Here is a 21,758-nt window from a genome sequence, read left to right on the forward strand (position 1 = left end):
CCTGCAGCAATATGTTTATACATGATGGTGGAAATGTGAAGAATTTCTGTTAGTCATTTTATGTAGCAGACAGTAAGTGGATACATGCAAGTCAAAACCCCACAAATTTCAGCTCTATTTTTAATTCAGAAGCAGCGCAATTCAGCGAGTACAAACAGAATTTGGCAGAATCTGAGTTTTATTTATGGATTGGTACTTCGATGAAATGTTGTGCCGACTGAAGTGAAAATTAACCCGTTCTCTTAAAATAAACAAAAGACAAACAATTAAATATATGAAAATGTATAATTTTAATGCAAGATGATTCTAAATTTTTTTAGGCAGGTTTCAATTTTAATATCACAAATCATGAGAGAATTGTGTTTTCTGGTAAATGGACACAGATTTACCACCATTGTTAAAGATCATAGGCAACCGTTTCCCCGCGTTGAAGGAAATACTAGTTGGTTCAAGGATGTCATATTTAGTCAAAATTACTTTGCCCATCACGTGAAAATTCGTGAATATTATTTGAGGTGTTTCCTGCAATGTAGATATCGTCATGTTCGTCAACAGTGATCCCAAGTGGACAAGTAAGGTTGGAGTAGGCATGCAACTCGATTTCTTTCTTCTCAGCCGTAACGACATATATTTTGTCACTTGACATGCATGGGCAATATGTTGAGCCAATGAGTCGGAAGCAATCTCTCGTGGGATTATGAAATGTTTTATCGTTTTTAGAATCGCTCCATCAACATTAATTTCGGATAACTGGTCGTATTCAATCTCTACCCAAATTCTTCTTTTCAAAGTGTTTATTCCGTAACCATGTTTACTAACATTTTTCTTAATTAAAGGGTTGAGTGTTTGTAAGTCAATTAATTGTATAAAACCATCCTTGCCTCCAGTAACTATGGCTTGGTTACTGTTGTACATTGCGACGCAGTATGGATTGTAATTGAGGCGTATCAGACTGTGGTCGGATCCATCAAATTGGCAGACATAAAGATTATTATTACAAGATAGCACTAATTCCGTATCACTTCTAAAACAGCAGCTTTTTGTGGAAATGGCTTCACCAAGGATCGTTGAGATTTCAAAATTCGAGATTAATTGCAACGAAGTTTTGTCTGCCACTGCCTGGCAATGGAATCGTCCTTCTTGGTCTAAACATGGTGAACTGAAAGATGGCAATTCCTCAAATTTCGATTCTATGACACCTAATGACATTTGGATTATTGTTTGTATGTCTGCATTCCTGGTAAAACACTAAAACTTGCACTTGCTTCTCGAATCTCTTGTTCACGTTTGTTTATGATCACATCAATATGTTTTATCATTTGAAATAAATGAACTTCTGGTGTGTATTGCTTAATTACTTCTAGGTCATGGGATAAAAAGTTCACCTCCTCAGCTGTTTTTGGATTTATTGTTTCTTCCATAATTTTGTCTCGACATTCTCTGTATCTAGCATTCAGATCGTTAACAAGGTTTTTTTCTAGTTTATTTGCTCAATCTACTCATGCTTCACATCAGCAATTTCTTTTTCTATTTTGTTTCTTTGCACATCAAGGTTTTCTAAATTCTGCTTTGTTTGTTTTTCTATTATTCCAGCAATTTTAAGAACATTTTGAAGCCTTTTCTCTACATTAGCTAAAGAGGCTCCATTTTTTATACATTTTTGCAGCTTCTTGTAACGGAAGAAACGATATACATCCCTTGTGTGATTCCGCAATGCACATTCCACAAAGGTGGTCATGCTGGGAGCAGAAAAATGCTCCTTTCTGTTCTGTGTGAAATGAGCAATATTTAGACCCATGCAATAACGAAAAGCTCAGTTTGTCGATATCGTTAGTTGACAGGATAGTATGAGGCGTGGACAGCTTTTTGTGACACTAGGCACAGCACACCAAAAATCAGTAATCCTACTTTCACCGTCCCTTTTGCAACCGACACACAAGGGATTGCCTGCCATTCTGAAAAAAAATAATGTTAAAATTTGCTCATTGCATTCTTTCAAATGAAATAAAGATAACTGATTAGTTGACAACATGTCCATTGTTGATGGCATTGTAGATGGTATAATAAAAAAAAGTCTTTTAACTTCAAATTAAAATTTATCTACCGTCAACAGGCAAATATCTCGACCTACTCAATTGTATCGCTACAATGAGATAAAGCTGAAGTCATAGTTGAAAAGTCGTAATGGCGATATTGTTGAACATTGCAATATTGAACAATAAGTTAATGCCCCGACAAAAAATACAAACGATACCAAAACAAATAGCCTTGTCACATGGAAGAGCTTTGTGGTCAAATAATATGCCTAATATATGTATCAGTACTAATGGCAGAACTAAACTATTAAAAAACGTACATCGCCATAAAGCTACAGGCCCGGATAATATTCCAGCCATGTTTTTGAATAATTTTTTCAGAAGATTTATCTCCATTTCTTCATTTTTTCTTTCACAAATCTATAAATGATGGTAAAATTCCAGAAGACTGGAAACAGGATAGTGTAGTACCCATTTTCAAAAAGGGTGACAAACATGGCGCTATAAAATAAAGGCCTGTATCCTTAACAGCTATTTGTTGTAAGATCCCTGAACATATATTACCAAGTAACATCAGGAAACATCTACACACAAATAATATTTTAAGCGATTGTCAACATGGCTTTAGAAGTAAATGTCAGAAGGCAGCCAAGTAGATGTAGCGTTCTTTTAGATTTCTCAAAGGCTTTCGATAAAGTGCTGCATGAAAGGTTAATAAACAAACTAATCTATTATGGAATTATAAATACTAATCTTAATTGGATACAAGATTTTTTTATCAAACAGACAACTACAGGTGATCTTAAATGGCATTCAATCTTCTAAATTATCTGTAGATTCAGGTGTCCCACAGGGTACTGACTTTCAAAACACAATTGTAGCTTCAAATACACTATTTCATCGCATAACAGTCCATAAAAAAAACATTTAAAATTAACAAGTCAAAAAACGTGTCTATAACACCTATACTCGTTTAAATGATGACAATTACTTTTTCTAGAAAGGTGCTTGAGTCGGAATACACAAGCCCTACCCTGTTTTTTTGCTGACGACTGTTTATTATACAGGATAAAAAAAAATAAGTGAATCTAAAGAATTACAAAAGGATCTCACAAATCTTGAACTGTGGGAATCAGAATGGCAAATGAAATTTAATCCAGAAAAATGCTATGTCATCAATATTTCTAAAAAAAGCTAAACCAAATTCATTTCAATATAAACTGCATAACCACATACTTGAGACTGTACCAGACAGCAAATATCTAGGTACCACTTTAAGTAGTGATCTCGATTGGGGTCCACATATTAACAATATTACTGCGAAAGCCAATGAAACCTTAGGTTTTTTACGTAGAAATATGAAACAATGCACACGTAAGGTTAAAAGCCTTACATACACATCACGTGTGCGTCCAATCGTAGAGTACTCCTCGCCAGTTTGGGCGCCATATAAACCAAACCAAATGCCCAACTTAGGCAGATTCAGAAAAAAGCCGCAAGATATGTCTTCAATGACTACAAAAATAAAACACCAGGTGCAGTGACTGGCATGATAAACACCCTTAATTGGGAGAGTCTTCAATCTCGCAGAACAAACCAAGGCTTGTTTTACTTTACAAGATAAAATGGGAGGTTAGTGAAGTTACAAATGACTGGTATGCTCAAACAAGCCGATAGGCGCACTAGAGGCCAACATAAATTTAGGCAAGTTTATACAAAGATTTCTATAAGTAGTCCTTCTACCCAAACACTATAACAGATTGGAACTATCTCCAAGAATCTATCTGAATGTCAACTTCCCTAGAGTCCTTCAAAAGTGGTATCTCCACGCTAACATTTGAAGGACGTTATCTAGCGAAATAATAAAATAAAATAATCCCAACCACTGAACATAATGTAAATATGTTTAACTTTTATGTAATACATTTTAACATTAATGGTAATGAATTGCGAACTTGTCTTTTAACGTTAAATTTCCGACCCCCATTTTCATGTATATAGCACGGCAAGTTCCGAGAGGTTCCACACTCCTTCCGGAGTCTACTTCCGCATAGAAAGATGAAATCAAACAGTGCAAACAAATTATGCCGCAAAACGTAGGATAAATTTTTAAAAACAAACCACATAACATAATGTTAAAATGTAAGTTTAATGATCTTTGTGAAAATCTGAGTCTACATCGAGCTTACCTTAGTTTTCAAGGAAAACTAATACATTTCTGCAAAAAATTCCTAGATTTGACAAAAATTGTATTTTAAAGATGCATTTCTCCGATCTTGTAAAGTTACGTGATTTTTAGTTTAAAAAGACTTATAACTACACTACAAATATGGCAGTAACCTACCAGGACCCTCAATTGTAACTCGTTTTTTCGTGCTCTTCTAATATGGCCCTGTGCGGGTCCGGGTCTCAAAAGAATAGTCCCGCAATAGCGCTAAGCTTGTCATAATAGGCGACTTAATAGTGCTCAGAACCCTGGCCGAGGGCTTGAGTGCTCTGCCCACAGAACAACTGGGTTGTGTGCACAGGTAGTGGAATGGGGTATGCTACATGCTGGGATCGTCAGGCCATAATACGGAAAACGTGCTGGGAAGGATGTCACGTTCCTAGCACGTTAAAAAACCCTTCTGTGGTATTTTCCCGGAGTAGGAACCATTGTGCTCCGCCACTGGAGGCTAAATTGCCCTACCTAACCCACCTTTCTCAATTTCAAGTGTCAATTAAAATTTGTAAACTCCATTTTATTTGCGTCCTATCACATTTTTCATTTCGTGTTCATTTTATCACCCATTTCATGTTCATCGCCTGAATATAGCTGAAATATTGCTGCTCGGGCGTTAAATCCCAACAATCAATCAATCTTCTAATCTATTCTACGCCAACAAAAGGGACGCTTTCAGAAATATTTAAGTTTCGTATGGAAATGAAAAAAAAATGATTATATATCCATTCTAAATTACATATAATTAAAACTGAGTGACTTAAATCTCATATAAAAATTGAATGTAGACTAAGTTATGTCTCAATAAATTTATATCCATGAATTTCAAAATTCAACTATTTGCGTATTTAAGCAATTGTGGCATATTTTAATTTGTTACACATAGTTTCAATCTATCTGAACTTCAATTCTTTAACGTAAGTCTTAATAAACCTTCGGATATTTGCACGATTTTCTTTTGTCAGAAAAATTGTCTAATGACTTTTTCTTATTTATGCATGTAATGAAGAGTTCTGAAACCTAAAGTGTTACAATAAACCCGTAAGTAACGTCTCAATAAAATACTTCGTAGAGTGCAGCTAGATAAGTTGAGACCTGAACAGATGGGGCAAATATGGTAAAAAAAAAATTAAAACTTGGTACAGCTCTTAATTTGATTAAGAATATGAACTTGACAACATATTTGATAATAAAAATCTTGTATTAATAGCAAAAAATAATTCAACAAAGTGTCATGGAAATTGCTTGAAGCATTTAAAAGTTATTGCGAAATCCCTCTTTTTTAAATAAATTAAGTCAAATAATTCAAAAACTGAAAAAGAAATTCATTACAAATGTAGAAGCTAACATTAATAGTAATTAATCATTTTCCAAAGTTTTATTAAAAAGGGTGCAACCAATACTTATTTGAAGTACGAAATCGTCGTCCCCCATTTTAATAAACAAAGCACTCTAAATCATATCATCAAATATTTACAAAAATGGAAGGCAGCTTAAATCAATATAAATTAACAATTCACCAACATTTCATTGATATTTGATTTAAAGACTGAAAACATAAAATTACTGGATTTTTATACAAATATAGTCCCTACCTCAAAAACACAAATACGGAAATTTATAAAAATTAATAAAAATGGAAACAGTCATATCAATAACAAGAAACAATTAACTGTTGTTCCACAAAAATTGGCTGCTGCATTTTTCAAGTACTGTGCAAAGCTTAATGACTGATAGATGGACAGAGAAACACTGGAATGCGATATGTCCTATTTAGAAACACAGGGACAAATTGAGGGATGGAGCAAAATAAAAGACAAATTCCTTTGCTCGATTTTTCCATTAGGTTGAATCTTTTTTGGAAAAAAAATTCTTTGATTTATTGCCTTTATACGTCAAATTTTGAGTACATTACAAGTAAAAATCGTAGTTATAAGAAACTTTTAACTGATGAAATAATCTTTACGATTAGGCCTGCATAAGACTAAATGATACAAGACACTACCCCAAAAATCAATCCTAGCCTCCCTTTAATGGTATGCATCTTTTTGATAAAATATTGCAGAAATCAATGTATATGTGTTCTATTGATGTTATTGTCTTAAAATAAATTGTCATACCAGGCTCCTGGCTTTTGGGCACCCTATTCCTGAACAGTTGAAAGTCATTACTCCAAAATTCCAACCCAGTCTTCTTTCTATGGTATGGCACCTTGTGGCACAATATGAAACAGATTCATCCATTTCTACTCAAGTTATTATACAGATGCAAAATTGTCAACAGATACAGGGAGGAGGCACTGACAGATGTGCAAATTGTTTTCAAGGTTGTATAAAAATTGCATTATAATGTCATTTTCTGTCTTTCAAGGGCAATAACTCTAATAATTCTGTCAAGGTAAGCTAAAAAGCAACAAATTTGTTTTAACTAACAAACAGATGATGTGTAAACATGCTGACCACACACATACAAAACAATAAAACTTAATGACACAGACACCCTACAAATTATTTACATGTACAAACCTATTGTATATACATAACCTTGGACTTAAGACAATGAAATAAATTGATTTATTATACAGATGGATGGCAGTGTTTTAATGAATGTTCCCAGGGTAATAAATTTTGATAATTCACACTGAATATAAATTCGGTAATTTCGCTCTCGTGCTTACTCCCGCCAAAACGTCACAACTTTAATATCAATATGCCAATCACAGAATTTAAATTTAAAGATAAATTACAAAGAAAATCAATATAACAACTAGTTGTGAATAACCAAAATATTACCACTCATGCCAAGGACACTAGAGGATTTAACTGATGTGCAGAACAAGTTCCGTACACTGGTTAAATCTAGGCGTTCTTCAGTATCTGCAGTAATAGTTTGGTTATTCACTCTTTCCAATTAATTATCCTATTCTTCTTCCATTGCAAATACATATATCTTGTTAAAACAAATTGTTAAAATTAATCACAAACATATTTTGACAATATAATTTACAATGTAAATGATAATACAATAAATAATAACTTTATCTGAAGATGTAGCAATCTCACTGTTACAGAAGACAGCAGAAAATAATATTCCAAAGCCACTTCATGTAGTGACATAAAATATTCAACCAATTTTAAACACAAATTGACAAGCATATCTGCGGATGGAAAAAAATACAAGCATCACACGCCTGTTATTTCGAGGTGGTAGCAGGTATTTTAACCCTTCCAAGCTATTTCAATGTACATCAAGAATTTCATATAGTTTTATAAAATAAATTGATGAAAGTACTCCCTACACAAGAAAAGGTACCTGAATTGCAAATTCTTCTGCATTGTAGTACAGTGTTTTAATAATAATTCTTGGAGCCCTGCAACAATTCAAGTGAGGCGATTGCAAAATCTCCAAATATACCAAGTAGTGAACTGAAATTGTGTTTATTTATATTCCACTAAATGCAGATATGAACATCAAACTTTTGTCATAATTATCAATTATAATTGTCATCATTATTTTTGTTAAGACCTTTAATGAAAAAAAAGCAGGGCTAAAGATACTTAAGTAAATAGAGAAGTGACTTCCCTTTCACAGTAAATATAGGTAGAAGTTCGGATAAGGCAAGGAGAAATAAAAAGTTTTCTACATAACATGCACATATACTTGCATCATTCATATTTTTAATGATTTGATATTTGATGTTACACGTACATGTACATACATGTACCTATAATTGCCTCATTTCTTTCAATTTTCGTTTCCGAGAAATTTTGTCGCAACTCACTTTCATAATTAAAGTGAAGACTGAAGTTTTTAAGCCTTTATCACTGACCAGTGAGTAAATTTCACACCTTTACTATTGAGTCTCTAATTTTGATTTTAATTGTTACTGACTTTATCCCTTCAGCAACCTAATTATTTATAGTTACATGTTCTAGAGATTGTAGTTGAGCGGGTTTGGAAATGACCGATAAGTGAAGGTGACTGGTGATTTGAGGTGACTGGCAGAGCAGGTTTGACTGTATTTATAAATTTAAAATATCAATTTCTACTTTTATTTTACATTTCTTTTATTTAAAACAGATCTTACGTCATTTTACAAAACAAAACTGCGATCAAATCAGTCACCGGTCATCAGTCAGAAATCAATCAGTCAACAGTCATCGATCCATCAAATTGTTGCACAGATTGTACATGTAACTCCTTTTCAAGTTTTTGATTGAAACTAAATTCCACAGATCTCTTCAAAGGTTGAGAAAAGTTTGTTTAAATACAAAATGTATTATATTTAGAAACTAATATCTAACCATTTCATCTTCTGAATCATCTTCATCAAAAACTTCCTCTGCAATGTCACAATAAATCCTACCTGTATTTTCATCTGATCGTTCAACTTTTTTTGAAACTCCTCTAACAACATCATTCCTGTAGTGTTCTAAAAAACTGCCAACTCTATCAAAAAATTCAGCTTTAAAGTTCTTCATTGAATCTGTAATTCCAGTACAAAATATTTTATAGTTTAGAGTTAACCAGAGAAATACTATGGCTCTACAATTAAATGACTGTAAACCAAACAAGTCAAGTTGTTGTGACCCAAGAAGAACATCATCTTTACAGTCATAAAAATAGCTAACAAACTTCTTCTTTGAAATCCCAATACCAGGGACCAAGCAAAATGGAAAAAAAAATCAGAAACATACATGTCAAAACCCCACCGATCTGACAATGTAATTTCACTCAAGGATACTTTCTCTATTTGAAAAGACCATTGTTGGATTCACTGGCTTTGCTTAAAAAATTTTCACTAGAAATGTTAGAAAAATGAGGTTTTTGACAGAGTAATCTGCCCTTGATACATTCATTTTCAGCGCATTTCAATGGAATTATAACTCAATGCAACAACATGATTTGGAAAAAATTGTCTTTTTTCCTCGATTCTGATGGTGCAGATAGTCAAATTGCACTTTCAAAATGATAGTTTTTTTCATACCATGTTTTACCAACTGCTTGATTTTTACAGAGACTGACAATTAAGCAACACAAAATTGGATTATCTGTAAAGAATGCTGAACTAATGAGGTTAACATCTCTTATAAAGCAATGGCACCTGAGGTATCACAGAGTTGATTTTTAAAATATTGTAACATCAAAAAAGCAATGACAGCATTCAAATGTCCCCCCTCCCCCCCCCCAAAAAAAAAAACAAAAACAAAAACAAAAAACAAGAGGCTCCCAAGAGCCTGAATTCCTCACCTCGTCAAAGTTTGTCTTTCAAGGGCAATAAATTTAACAAGGAGATTTTTGGCAAGCAGAACAACCAATACACCCAAACTAGGGAAAGACAAACATGATAATGTGATAACAAACCTAAATCAGTTACTTTTAAATGGAGAAAATATACCAGACGCTTCTGCAGAAGACCTTGACGTGCATACTGGCCCAATCACAAAATCATAAATGATGGGAAAAGACTCAGGACCGTACGAAATTCGACCTGAGGTCTTGAAGATCAACCCAGAAAATACCTAGATGATAAAATGAACATGAAATAATGGTGAAATGGAAAATGGGATCGGACACAAGGATAATGGGGACGACAAATTTTGATTACCACTGGAAATTGGGAGATTTGTGTAGGGTCGGGCAATTTAGCCTTCTGTAGCAGAGCACAGTGGTTCTTACTCCGGCAGCATAAACAAAGAATGGTTATTTAACATGCAAGAAACATGGCATTTTTCACAACACTTTGCACCACTATGGTTTGCGGTCACATTTTTTGTATTAAGGCCTGACAATCTTATGTATGCTTGTATGTATAATGACTGGGTTATCCCATTCCACCACCTGGGACACACAACCCAGTTGCTCTGTGGGCAGAGCAACCTAGCTGCCCACCATGGTTCTGAGCACTATTTAATCGCCTTTTATTACAAGATTAGCGCTGCTACGGGCCTATTCTTGTACAGTATATCAAAATTTACAGTATATAAAACTGATCATATTTATACTTTTGACACTTGGACCCGCACAGGGCCCTACAACTTCTAGCATAAGCTGTTTGAAAACATCTGGGAAACAGAATTCTATGCGGTCGATCATGTATATAACCAAATTGCCACGTAACGGGTTATCATCGAGCAGTCGATAGAATGGCAATCAACTCTCTACATCAACTTCGTGGATTTCAAGAAAGCCTTCGACATAAGTTGACAGAAATACTCTTTGGAAGGTACTAAGACACCACAGAATCCCTATCAAATAGTATAGATTATTCAAGGATTCTACAAAAAGTGCCAAATCATCTACAATTCAACACTCTTAACATCCGTCAATGTAACAAGGTTATATCCTGTCACCCTTTATTTTCAATATACATGTAAGTGTGCAAGGATTTTAATTAGATATAATATACAATAATCATTAATTACATCATAGATCGCTCTTTGTCAAATTGATCTATTTTGGGGTGCTATACAAGATGATCACTATAGATTGGCCATGCATAATTGATTATGACATGGGTTGCTTTCCTGCACAAGTCCCAGACTTTTTCGTGCTACAGCGGAATTTGCAGGGAAGCTACCCGTCTGCATGAGTCACAGACTTTCTTGTGCTATTGCAGGGGAAGCTTCCCAGCCTGCAGGAGTCTCATACTTTCTCATGCTCCTTTATTGTTTAAAAGAAAAAGCAGAACCTCATCCAATTCCTGACTACAGGCAAAGCCATGTTTTGTTTAGGCCAAGTACATTTCATCCAACCCTCACCAAAAATGTGGGATGGTTGGGAAGGATTTGTTTTTTGTTTTTACTTCTGACCTAATATTTGCTAGTCTAATTTTAGCTATTTGATGTATAGACATAAAAAAAATTATTTTTAGGAGCCGAAGATGTAAATCTACTAATTAATGTTATCTAGTCTTAACAAGAATGAAATATCTGACTGATCTTAATCTTTACTTGATATTTATATAATATTTCCAATTTTTCTGATTAGCGTAAATCGACTTCCAAAAAACAAAACAAAACAAAAATCTGCAATATTCTTTAAAAAATTTTTTTTAATTCTTGTGCGATTGCAAAAAAAAAAAAATTAAGAAAAGCAGAAAAAAAATATTAAGCAACATTGAAAATCCCAGGCCCCCCCCCACCCCAGTATAAAAATGGTTGGTGCCTAAATTGCTTAAACTAAGTGTACCTATTATTGCATCATCTCTAACAAGTATGTTCAAAAGAATGATAGATACTGGTACTTTTCCAGATAATCTAAAAAATGCAAAAGTGACACCAATTTTCAAAGCAGGTGATCGTGCTCTTCAAACTAGTTATAGACCGATATCGGTTTTACCAACTATCTCAAAACTTATTGAGCGCCATGTTCACTCCCATCTTTATGATTATCTCTCTAAATTTGAGTTACTCCACCCTGCTCAATCAGGTTTTAGACCTGGTCATTCATGTTAGACATCCTTGATCAATATAGTTGATAAATTTCTTGAGGAAATGAATGAGAGAAATATTTATATTGCAATTCTCCTGGATTTGAAAAAAGCATTTGATACTGTTGACCATTCTATACTTAGGCAAAAATTAGAATTATATGGCCTTGACAAATACAGTGTAAACTTTTTTTAATCCTATTTGGAAAACAGAACCCAGCAAGTTCAAATAGGAAATGTTAAGTAAAAAAAAACTTCCAGTGGAATATGGTGTACCTCAAGGATCAATTCTTGGTCCTCTTTTGTTTATTTTATACATAAATGACCACCCACTTCACATACAAAATTGTAATACTGATCTTTGTGCAGATGACACAACAATTCAATTATCTGGAAAAGATATAATCAAGATAAAACCTAAAATACAACAAAACCTAGTGGAAATAGAAAAATGGTGCTAAAGTAATAAGATGTTTATAAACTGTGCTAAAACAAAATGTATGTTAATTGGAACTAGACAGAAAATCTTGTCACAAAGTGATGCTCCATCATTTACAATAAACTCTAACATTATTCAAAAATCCAATTGTGAGAAGTTACTAGGTGTTATGATAGATCCTCAATTATGCTGGTCAAAGCAGATAGAAGATATATGTTTAAAAATATCTAGTCGCATTTATCTGCTATCTAAGATAAAGAAATTTCTAAATCTTGATTCAAGGAAGCTTTTTGTATTCAGGCTATATTTTATCTCTTATTGATTATTGTATAGATATTTGGGGTAACTGTAGTCTGGAAAATCAGAGCCTCATTTTTAAACTAATCCTTGATACAGACTTCCTTGCACCATCTGGGCCCTTGCTTAAACAATTAGAATGGTTGACGGTTGAAAATAGGATGGTAACTCTATAAAAGATCATTTAGTTACTCTGGTCCAACTCTGTGGAACAACCTACCAACAACAGTAAGAAATTCCAAAAACTGCCAAATTTTTAAAAACATTAAGATGTTATTTACTCAGCAAACAGAGTTGATGTTTTTTTGTTTTTGTGTGACTGTATGTTAGCATGTATTCTAAACAATATGTATTATTGATTTTTTTTGTATTTGTCTACTATTGAGAGCCTCAGGGAAGATAAGTGTATTTACTAACTGTGTTACCCTCTTGAAATTAAGTATTATTATTATTATTATTATTACGATTATTATATTAAATAACAATATATCTACCTAATTTGGACTATTAAAGTTTGATGAAATAAGCTGGGTCAACAGTGCCCCTAAATGTAACTATAGTGCACCCTCAGAAATTTCAGACTGAGTTTGTTCCAACTCATCCAGTGTTAGAGGAGAAGGTTTTTTTTATAGTAATAAAATTAAAATAGAAAGAAAAAAAATGTCAAAAAAGGGCAATAAGTCCAACATGGGTTAACAAATTACATGAAAATTTCCCCACAAACAGATTTCTGAGTCATCATGCTGAACACTTTATCCCTTGTCAAAATTTTGAAAAAAAAACTATTTGCTTTAAAAGATATATTTAAACTGATTTTTGTCTAACCCCCATGTTTTAATGTTAGTAAGGGGGTCATATTTTCCATGGACCAAAACCCCCCCCATCAATTCTATGCAGAACTTTTCAGAGGAGTTAAGGACAGGAAGAGGGTCCTCTTTGGTGGACAAATATCAAAGTCCATCTATTACATCAGGAAACCCCACAGACGATGATGGGAATATAGAGGTGTCAAAAGGTCTACACACATCCATCAACATGAATTTTGATTTCTCCACTCTTTACAGTGGAGAAAAATAGTGACTCCATTGTGACTCCACTACATGAACACCTCCAGCAGAGAAAAAAATAAGATAAAAATTGTCAACTTAATACTTTGCCATTCCTTTTTTGTACTTAGCAAATTGTAAAGTTGAAAAGCATTTGTATCTCTCTTTGGAAGTATCTGCCAACAACGTCCATATCTACAAATGATGCTTCATACATTGCATCTGTCTGCTAAACCACAAAATAATTAATCCTAACACTTAACTACTAGCATCATGTACTATAATACATCATCTTCTATATACATGTACTTAAACAATCAAATTGGTGATCTCACTGTAATCGATTTGCTTGATGTTTTTGAAGTTGTTGGATTGCAGCTGACTGTTGGTAAACAGTGATAAAAATAAGCGTAATTTGTGATGAATTCCATATGAATACATGTACATGTTTTCAACTTTTGACTCTTTATCATGTTTCGACACTTTTTATTTCATTAAATTATTATTATTGCTATAATTTCATTCATGATAAGCATTTTAAAATTTAAACATTAAAATCTTATTTATTAACACTCAAGTATCATGTGTTCAACAACGATACTACACAGCCAAGACAAAAAATGGTCCATTTTAAAGTGATATACATGTGTTTGTGTTTTTATGCAAAGAGAAAATTCACTTACCAAATGAAGTATCACCAAAGCACCCACCAATGTTATCAGCTGCTTTGCAAGGACACTTGTCTAAATACTTCTTTAAGCCATCATAACAGTTATCAATTGGGTAATTTTCAGCAACAGAGAGGGGTAATAGCAAGTGTTGTGCCACTCTCACAGCCCATTGTGCTTCATCACATTGATCACTATCAAGTAATGCAGCAATTGAAAGTTCTTGATCTGTGGAATGAATATAATTGTATTAAAAGAATATCTGATGATGGTTGTTTAATGTCTTAAGTTTTCTCAAGATTTCCCATTAAAACCTCTCACCTGGAAATAGAATCGTTATGAGCAAATTAAAAAAAGATACAGCTGATGTCTTATATTATGACCTTTGTCATTTACATTGAAATGGCAGCCATTTTGAATTTTTGCATACATGTACATTTAAGATGTTTAATATGCATTTACCAGACTATTTTCAATAAAGGACAGATCTTAAAAATCTAATTAAGAGACTAATTAATCAGAAATAATCAGTAATAAGTATATTCTTTATTTGTTGGATTCCTTCTCAGTTATCAGTCCTTGGTCAGTTTCTTCTATAACAATGAGTAATGATAGCTTTTTTAAAATTATTCTTTGTGCTGATATGACCACTGATATACCGATTATGGCACTAAAGCATGCAAATACTATTTAATTATAACCAGTATATTCACACCGCAATGGAAGAGGGAGATTTAGCATGCTGTAAACCATTATTTGGTTTGAATCCTGTACCAATTCAGGACAACTGTGGTACCAGCTACTTCAGTGATGTCAGTGAAAACAAAACACTGCCAGACCAAAGAAATGTCCAGTAAAAATGCCTTTGATCCACCTGGAAGTCTCTGAACCAATATCTCATACACTGGATGTAATATCTCTATTTTGTCAGATTTACTATGTATTTTGGACTTAACTTGATTATGGATGGGATAAGTGTTTGGTAAATTTGTTGTTACCCTTATTTAAGGATGTCCACCTGTGTATATAAGAATTACAAGGATTTCAGCAGGTGAAGAAATCTTTTAAGATCTGTCATGCCAGAAAATATATGGGTCACTGTGCTTGTTTTTGAGATATAAGCATTTGAATTTGTTTAAAAGTTTTATCTATTAATAACTGAATCTGAAATAACATTAGAGGAGGTGTTATGAAATTATGAAAAGAAAAGTTGGGGACACAGTGCAACCGAGTACTATTTTGAAAAATAAAGATAGCAGAGGCAGTAAAATTCTTTTGAAATTTCTTTCACTTATAATTTTCTACATTTCATTCAGGAAATAACACATGGCACGCAATTTTCATTTTCGATACGTTTTTTTTTCTCGAAGTTATCAGTAACGGGAAACAGAATTGCAAATCATGTGACTTTCATTTCAATATTCATGTTATGAAATGGATAAAACTAAAACATTCTGAAAATTTTATTTCTACAATATATGATTGAACATAAGTGGCCAACATCTTTAAACACATGATAGGAGCCTTTGTTTAAACACATTATAGAAGTAAACTCATTATTTGCTTTCTTTCAGTTATCATTTTCAGATTTTTACTTTTACTTCTTAGTATTATTTCTCTGAAAATTATTTCTTTCTTTCTTCTGAATTCCATTAATTAAGAATTGGCAATAATAAAAATTTTGTCTATTGAAAAATAACAAATTTTCCATGGGCATATTGTTTATAGGGTATGCAAATCTTGTCACGTGACTCTGTGGTTTCGTAAGAATGGGTCCTAGTCTACCATTCAAACTTATGGTGATTCGTCATTAACATAGCATTGAGTTCAATATTAAAAGCGAAGTACCTTTTTTGTGGAAAAATACTGATAAAAATGACAAATATCTAAGTTTATGGGATAAAAATGTTACAAAAAGCATAAAATAGAAGATTTTGCATTGTGAAGCAGCGTTTGGATTTCCCGGAAGTACACAATAAAATGCAGAACGCTCTTCGTAATTCAATCCGTTCTACACCCGAAATCCCGGACGGGAACTGAAACTAGAACAAGACTTACAATTCCAATTGCACAAAATGCAATAAACAAAATATCCACACGGAAAACTTATGTTATTTTTCAATAGACAAAATTTTCATCATAGCCAATTCTTATAAATTAATTTTAAAACATATTTTTATCTTTAAACATTAGAAAAGTAGTCCTGAATTTAACTGAATAGGGGAGCATCAATAATTTGTTTACACATTGTTTTGTGTCCATTTAATTGTATGATAAATGCAAGATAGAAGCGTTGCTTTGAACGCATACTGGGAGCGTTCTGTAAATGCATACTGGGAACATTCTTTTAAAAGCGTTTGTTTATTTTTGTAATATGATTATTTCCTTGATTCAACTGTTATTTTTATACATGTATTATAAGCTTTTATTAATTTTTATGTTTTCATTAATTCAATTTTCCCTTTCATCATTATTTGTTAATATTATTATTTTTGATCTTCCGTCTATCACCCACGCTGTGAGAGTTTGTCTATCATGTGTTTATAAAAGGTAATGAAATTTTGTTTGAAAATGTAAAATTTCTTGCAAAATATCTTATTTTTCATGCCCTGACATTGTCAAAACTTCTTTCTTGGAAAACCCTCTCTTCATATTGCACATTGCCTGTTAGATTTTCGCTTTTAGATCAGCATTAAATGCCCTATTTTAGCATAAGCTTGGAATGATCTTGATTAAACCCTACAATAAAGGCCAAACCTGAAACAGATCTAATGATTTTACGAATATTTGAAATGTCCTTTGCTGTCTCCCACTTCCATGTATATCACTGATGGATTCATAAACAAACTTGTGAAAATGATAAATGGTAGAAGTCTACTTTGTTGAAAGGATAACCTGAATCTGATACTTTTGCTTTGGGCTATGCTCACACATAAGGCCATTGCCCTCCTCATACCAACATTTCAGTAAAGGACAAAAAAAAATATTGAAATGGAGCAATTTCATCCCAGTTTTTACTTGGCGCTGCAGTCCCCGCATTCATGGATGGGTAGTCTACAGACCAGTCATCCACACATCTGGTTTGAGTCAAATACACACGAAATCATGATGGAAATGGTACATTTACATTAGTAATGTGGAAATTGTGAGAAATTCTTTTCAAACAGATATATAAAAAATGAAGCAAATACAATTTTAATCATAGCTTATGTAACAAATAACAATTACAATTCATTCAGAATTTAAATCTAGCTCGGCGAAGCAATGTGAGCCCTACGGTTATTGCATGTACATGCACTATCTAAATTTCCCTTAAGGTTTTATACTAACGAAATAAAAGTCTCGGAAGTAACAAATAGTGACTGTCTTTACGGAAAAAATTCATCGCTTCCTTAAACCAAACAAATAAAAAAAAGATATAGGTTAGGATTACGTTTCAGTAAAAATAAATTCCTCTTTTCTGATTCTTGGTTTTTGAGTCTTCCTCTTTTTTTTTTTTTTAAACTATCAATAGAAGTGAATGCTTTTAAAAAGTTTGGAAACACATAGATGTGCATGTATCTCCACTGTTCCACTGTTGCTGTTGTCAAGAACCTTACCCCACCTTGGAAAAAATATAACACTGATTATATTATCCAAATCGAAACATAGCTTTTCTTGTTTGGAATTTGCAGCTGTCAGTTGCGTCTGAATTTTGTTTATGTCACATGATATGTGTAAAATATTCCCACCATCAGTGGAGAACTGTAATATATCCAGTAGCTGTACATATTGATCTGATCGGCCAAAATCGAAAAGGATGTTGCTAGAGATGTCCTTAAGAGTTAAAAAATGTAAAGTACATGTATAGCGAAGTGCTATAAAATAAACGACCATTGTGAAAGCGAGGGGAAAGATTGGTATAGGGTTGGGATTTTGGAAAAATATTTTGTTTTTACCAAGTTACTCATTATTTGAAAAATAAAATCCCCTTTTATTTAAGAAGGCAGATTTTCAAATAAAAATATTGATTTCGCTTCCTGCTTAAATATTAATAAAAATATTACACTTACGAAGCAAAAATTTCATCCAATCCCCCCTTTTTGTAATGTCCTTTATTGATTTCATGATTCTCACACTTACCCTGCATGTATAGTAAAGCTCAGAGTGCTCGCTGATTTGGGCAATGCCTACTCAATAATACAAAATACACATTCAACAAACTTGAAAGATATTTTAAACAAAGTCTGCAAATCGAGAAAGATTGGCACATGATTAAGTCGGGCATATTAAATCATAATGCTGCCATTCAAATATGCAGTCAAACTACATGTAGTATATCTAATAAAAAGATTATTCAGTTTATTAAATGTGAACACAGTTCGTAATGACATTTACTCATAGTCATATATACAATTTATGTGGATAAGTTCAATAACATTTTCGTAATGAATCAGGTGTTTCCCTCATGATTCTGTACATTTTTGACGCAAACCAGATGTGTGGATGATAAGCTACTCCAGCAATGCAAAAGGTTATCTGGCAAGCTATTTTCTGACTTGGTGCCATCCTAACCTCTAGCATATGACGTTGAAAGCCACCGCCAATGTGAATTAGCTAAACAAGTGTTTTAAAATATTTTAAGTCTTTTATTTACAAAAAGAAGTATAACTTACCGGAAATCGAGCAATAAAAATCCAAAATATTTGTTAAATATCTAGAAAACAATTGTAATGAAGAGAGCTGTCAAAATGACCAGCCATTTTTAATTAGGTCACTTATTTTAAGGAATCCAATTTGTTTTTGACAAAACAAACTTAAAGTTGGTAAAGGCAATTCTTTGGCAGTGTCCTAGCTAGGGCAAAATGGAAGGGCACCGGCCCTCATCATGCTTGCGCCCCTCTGCCCCTATTGAGTACCTCCTTAGTGTCCATTTACAATTATCTGAATGGCCTCTTAAGATTTTCACTCTTGTTAATAAATTACCCCAAGCCAATTAAGAAGTGTCACCTTCATTAACTACATCCTGTCGTAATTAACACTCAGGTAAACCTCAGGTAATTATCGGTGATCAATCAGCTGACCAGGGTTATCGAATAATGATTGATAAGTAGAAAAATGAATCCCAATTGGATCTATAACAATTTTTATGGATAGCCAATCATTGGTTAGTAATCAATTTCTATTACACAATTAATTTTATAAATATTTATTGAGCAACTCGGCGGGTGTTTCTAGAAAAGCAGAGGACGCTTACCCTACCGGTGCACAACGAAGAACATAAAGTAACTAAAATCATACATACAAAGTATCAAAAGCAAATGAGAAACTTGGTCTCCACTCAAAACTGGGAGCATCCCTTTTTGTTGAAAAAAAAAACATGCTACCTGTTAAAGTGCCCTCTTTCATTTTTTCAAATCCTAGCTAGAACACTGTTTGGCTAATTTGATATGTTCGTTTCACAAATTTTAAAATCCTTATTTTTATCAACCGAAATTACACTCAAAAATCTAACAACCCAATAAGAATTTCATTTTAACTGCTTTTACAAAGAATTTCGAGGATTGCTGGATTTTCTCATGAGGTACATATAGGTCTTTTTTTTTTTCTTCAGTTTAGTCAGCTTCTGCCGTGTTATGGTAAAGAAACTATACAAAGCGTTTAAATGGCAAATAGTTAACTAGAATTCTGCCGATTTCAAATAACGGAGGAACGAGCATTATGCAATATGGCAATCTGAAGTAAGAGGTTGGGGTATTGAGGAATGGAATTCCAACCTCTTACGTTGTAGGAGTAGATGACGAGCCTGAAGAGGCTCCCCGACCACAAAGAAGCCACTATCTTTTTATTTTGACAGAGTGGAGAAATTAAAATTTGGTTGACGGTATAGTGTACCTTCGATAAATTTCAGCAACTTGAATAAACCTTCCTGTTTTTTTTCGTCTTTCGGAATGCGTGAATCTTTATCAAGGAAATTTCTCAAAACGCGTACACCCCGGGTAAATATGGATCCAACAGCATAAATCTGAATACGTCCAACAATTGTTTCGCTTTTGTACGTTTCAACCTTACAACCTGCACGGGAGAATCCTTCGCTTAAGCAAGCATTTGTCGCTGTTAATTTTAAAGCACGGAGAACCACATCATCTAAACCAGTTCGCAAGCTACAATACGCTCTTTTCAATTCACCAAATTTCGTTCCGTGTTCATAGAATTTTTTAAAGAAATCAAGCCTATCTGTTTTTACAGTCTTCAGTCTCTTCGCCGGTAGCTCACCAGAACCATCCATTTCACAAAATATGGCGGGAGGGTTGTAAAAATAAAGACCAGGGAAGACTAGAGAAGACCAGAAAGAACTAGAAATCAATATCGCGATAGATTTGAGTTTTCAATTATTATTTTGATATAAATCATGAAAAAAATGCATGCAAGTTCGTAATTTTTGTATCGTATATTCCGGTTTTGATGATTCTGCGTAAAATGGCGGTCTGGTGACAAGTACAGAGTTCTATACTTTGTTTTATTGTTGCCGCATTTCCCACCACACAATCTATCTACCTATGTATCTATTTCCATGCAGCGGTAGTCGTTCGTTTTCTCTCTATATAGAGTGAATTTCGAACGTCAGACGCTATTTCGGAGCTTGTCTATTTATATGAATAAATCTTCTGCCAACCAAGTCATATAAAGGCGGACGGGTGTGTAGAAACAAATACCAGAGAAGAACAAAAAATTACTAGAAATCAATATTACGAAAAATTAAAGATTTCAAAACTATGCGTATAGAGAGCTGTCCGCGTTTGAATTCGGACCGGAGAAGTTCGTGTTTGTAAATATCTATGTGGAAGCACCAACTTGTCGCATACATTAGTTAGTATTGAATTCTTTTGAAATCCTCTGTGTATCATGTTTTGTAAATACTTATATCCAGTCTACAATTCATAACGGCATTGAAAAGTTTTCCAATTCAGTTCATATTAGTTATATATGCCTCTGTTATTTGAAGGGTCTGTACAGACACCCAATTTAAGTAAAGGATAGCCATGTCCACTTTTCCACTTAAGTGGATATACGCTGGTATTCAAAATTCTATTAATTATCTTATACGACTTTGCATTAAAATATTAATCCTGCACTTATATTTCATTTGATATACATTTTAATTATCCCTGTAGGTTTGCCGGGATTTTAATGATCAGGTATACGTAGATCCAGTCTACAGATTTATTGTCCAGAAATAATATTGTCATAACGTGTGTTTGCGATAACATTTTTGTAATGGCAACCGGATTGCGCGATAACATCCACCGTGTTGAAAACCGCAAGTTACTGAATCGATCCCGTTGCTACGTATACATGTACGGTGAAATAAGCATTTCTATGCGAGTTCAAAGGCGTATTAATTATCCTGAAAAGTGATGAATAAATAGCAGAAACTTACCATTTTCTGACATGTTCGGGTTTGTTTTGTTTTTGTTCAACCGTGTTAGCAAGATGCACCGTGTTAACGATATCGCGTGGGTAGACCAACCGCAAAAGGAGAAGGTTCAGTACGGCCCTATTTTCGCCCCAAAATATTGAATCAAAAAGCAAATTTTTTGGGGTGTGGCCCCATGGGGAACTTGTATATTTTTAATTTA

The 21,758-nt window shown here is 33.5% G+C and overlaps 1 protein-coding gene across 1 annotated transcript; it reads right to left on the minus strand.

Moving 5' to 3' along the window:
- Nucleotides 1–273: 273 nt before the first annotated feature.
- Nucleotides 274–20,418, minus strand: LOC148613734 (uncharacterized). The gene is made up of 4 exons (XM_088586442.1): nucleotides 20,014–20,418; nucleotides 14,155–14,367; nucleotides 8,624–8,926; nucleotides 274–1,955 (listed from the first exon to the last, which is right to left on the minus strand). The coding sequence occupies exons 1-4, from the start codon at nucleotides 20,405–20,407 to the stop codon at nucleotides 1,831–1,833; spliced, it is 1,035 nt and encodes a 344-aa protein (XP_088442568.1). The 5' UTR covers nucleotides 20,408–20,418; the 3' UTR covers nucleotides 274–1,830.
- Between the last annotated feature and the right edge of the window lie 1,340 nt (nucleotides 20,419–21,758).

The sequence above is a fragment of the Perna viridis genome, chromosome 6, assembly GCF_037379345.1.
Source record: "Perna viridis isolate PV_CMFRI_1.1 ecotype Kerala chromosome 6, ASM3737934v1, whole genome shotgun sequence".
NCBI classification, from domain to species: Eukaryota; Metazoa; Mollusca; class Bivalvia; order Mytilida; family Mytilidae; genus Perna; species Perna viridis.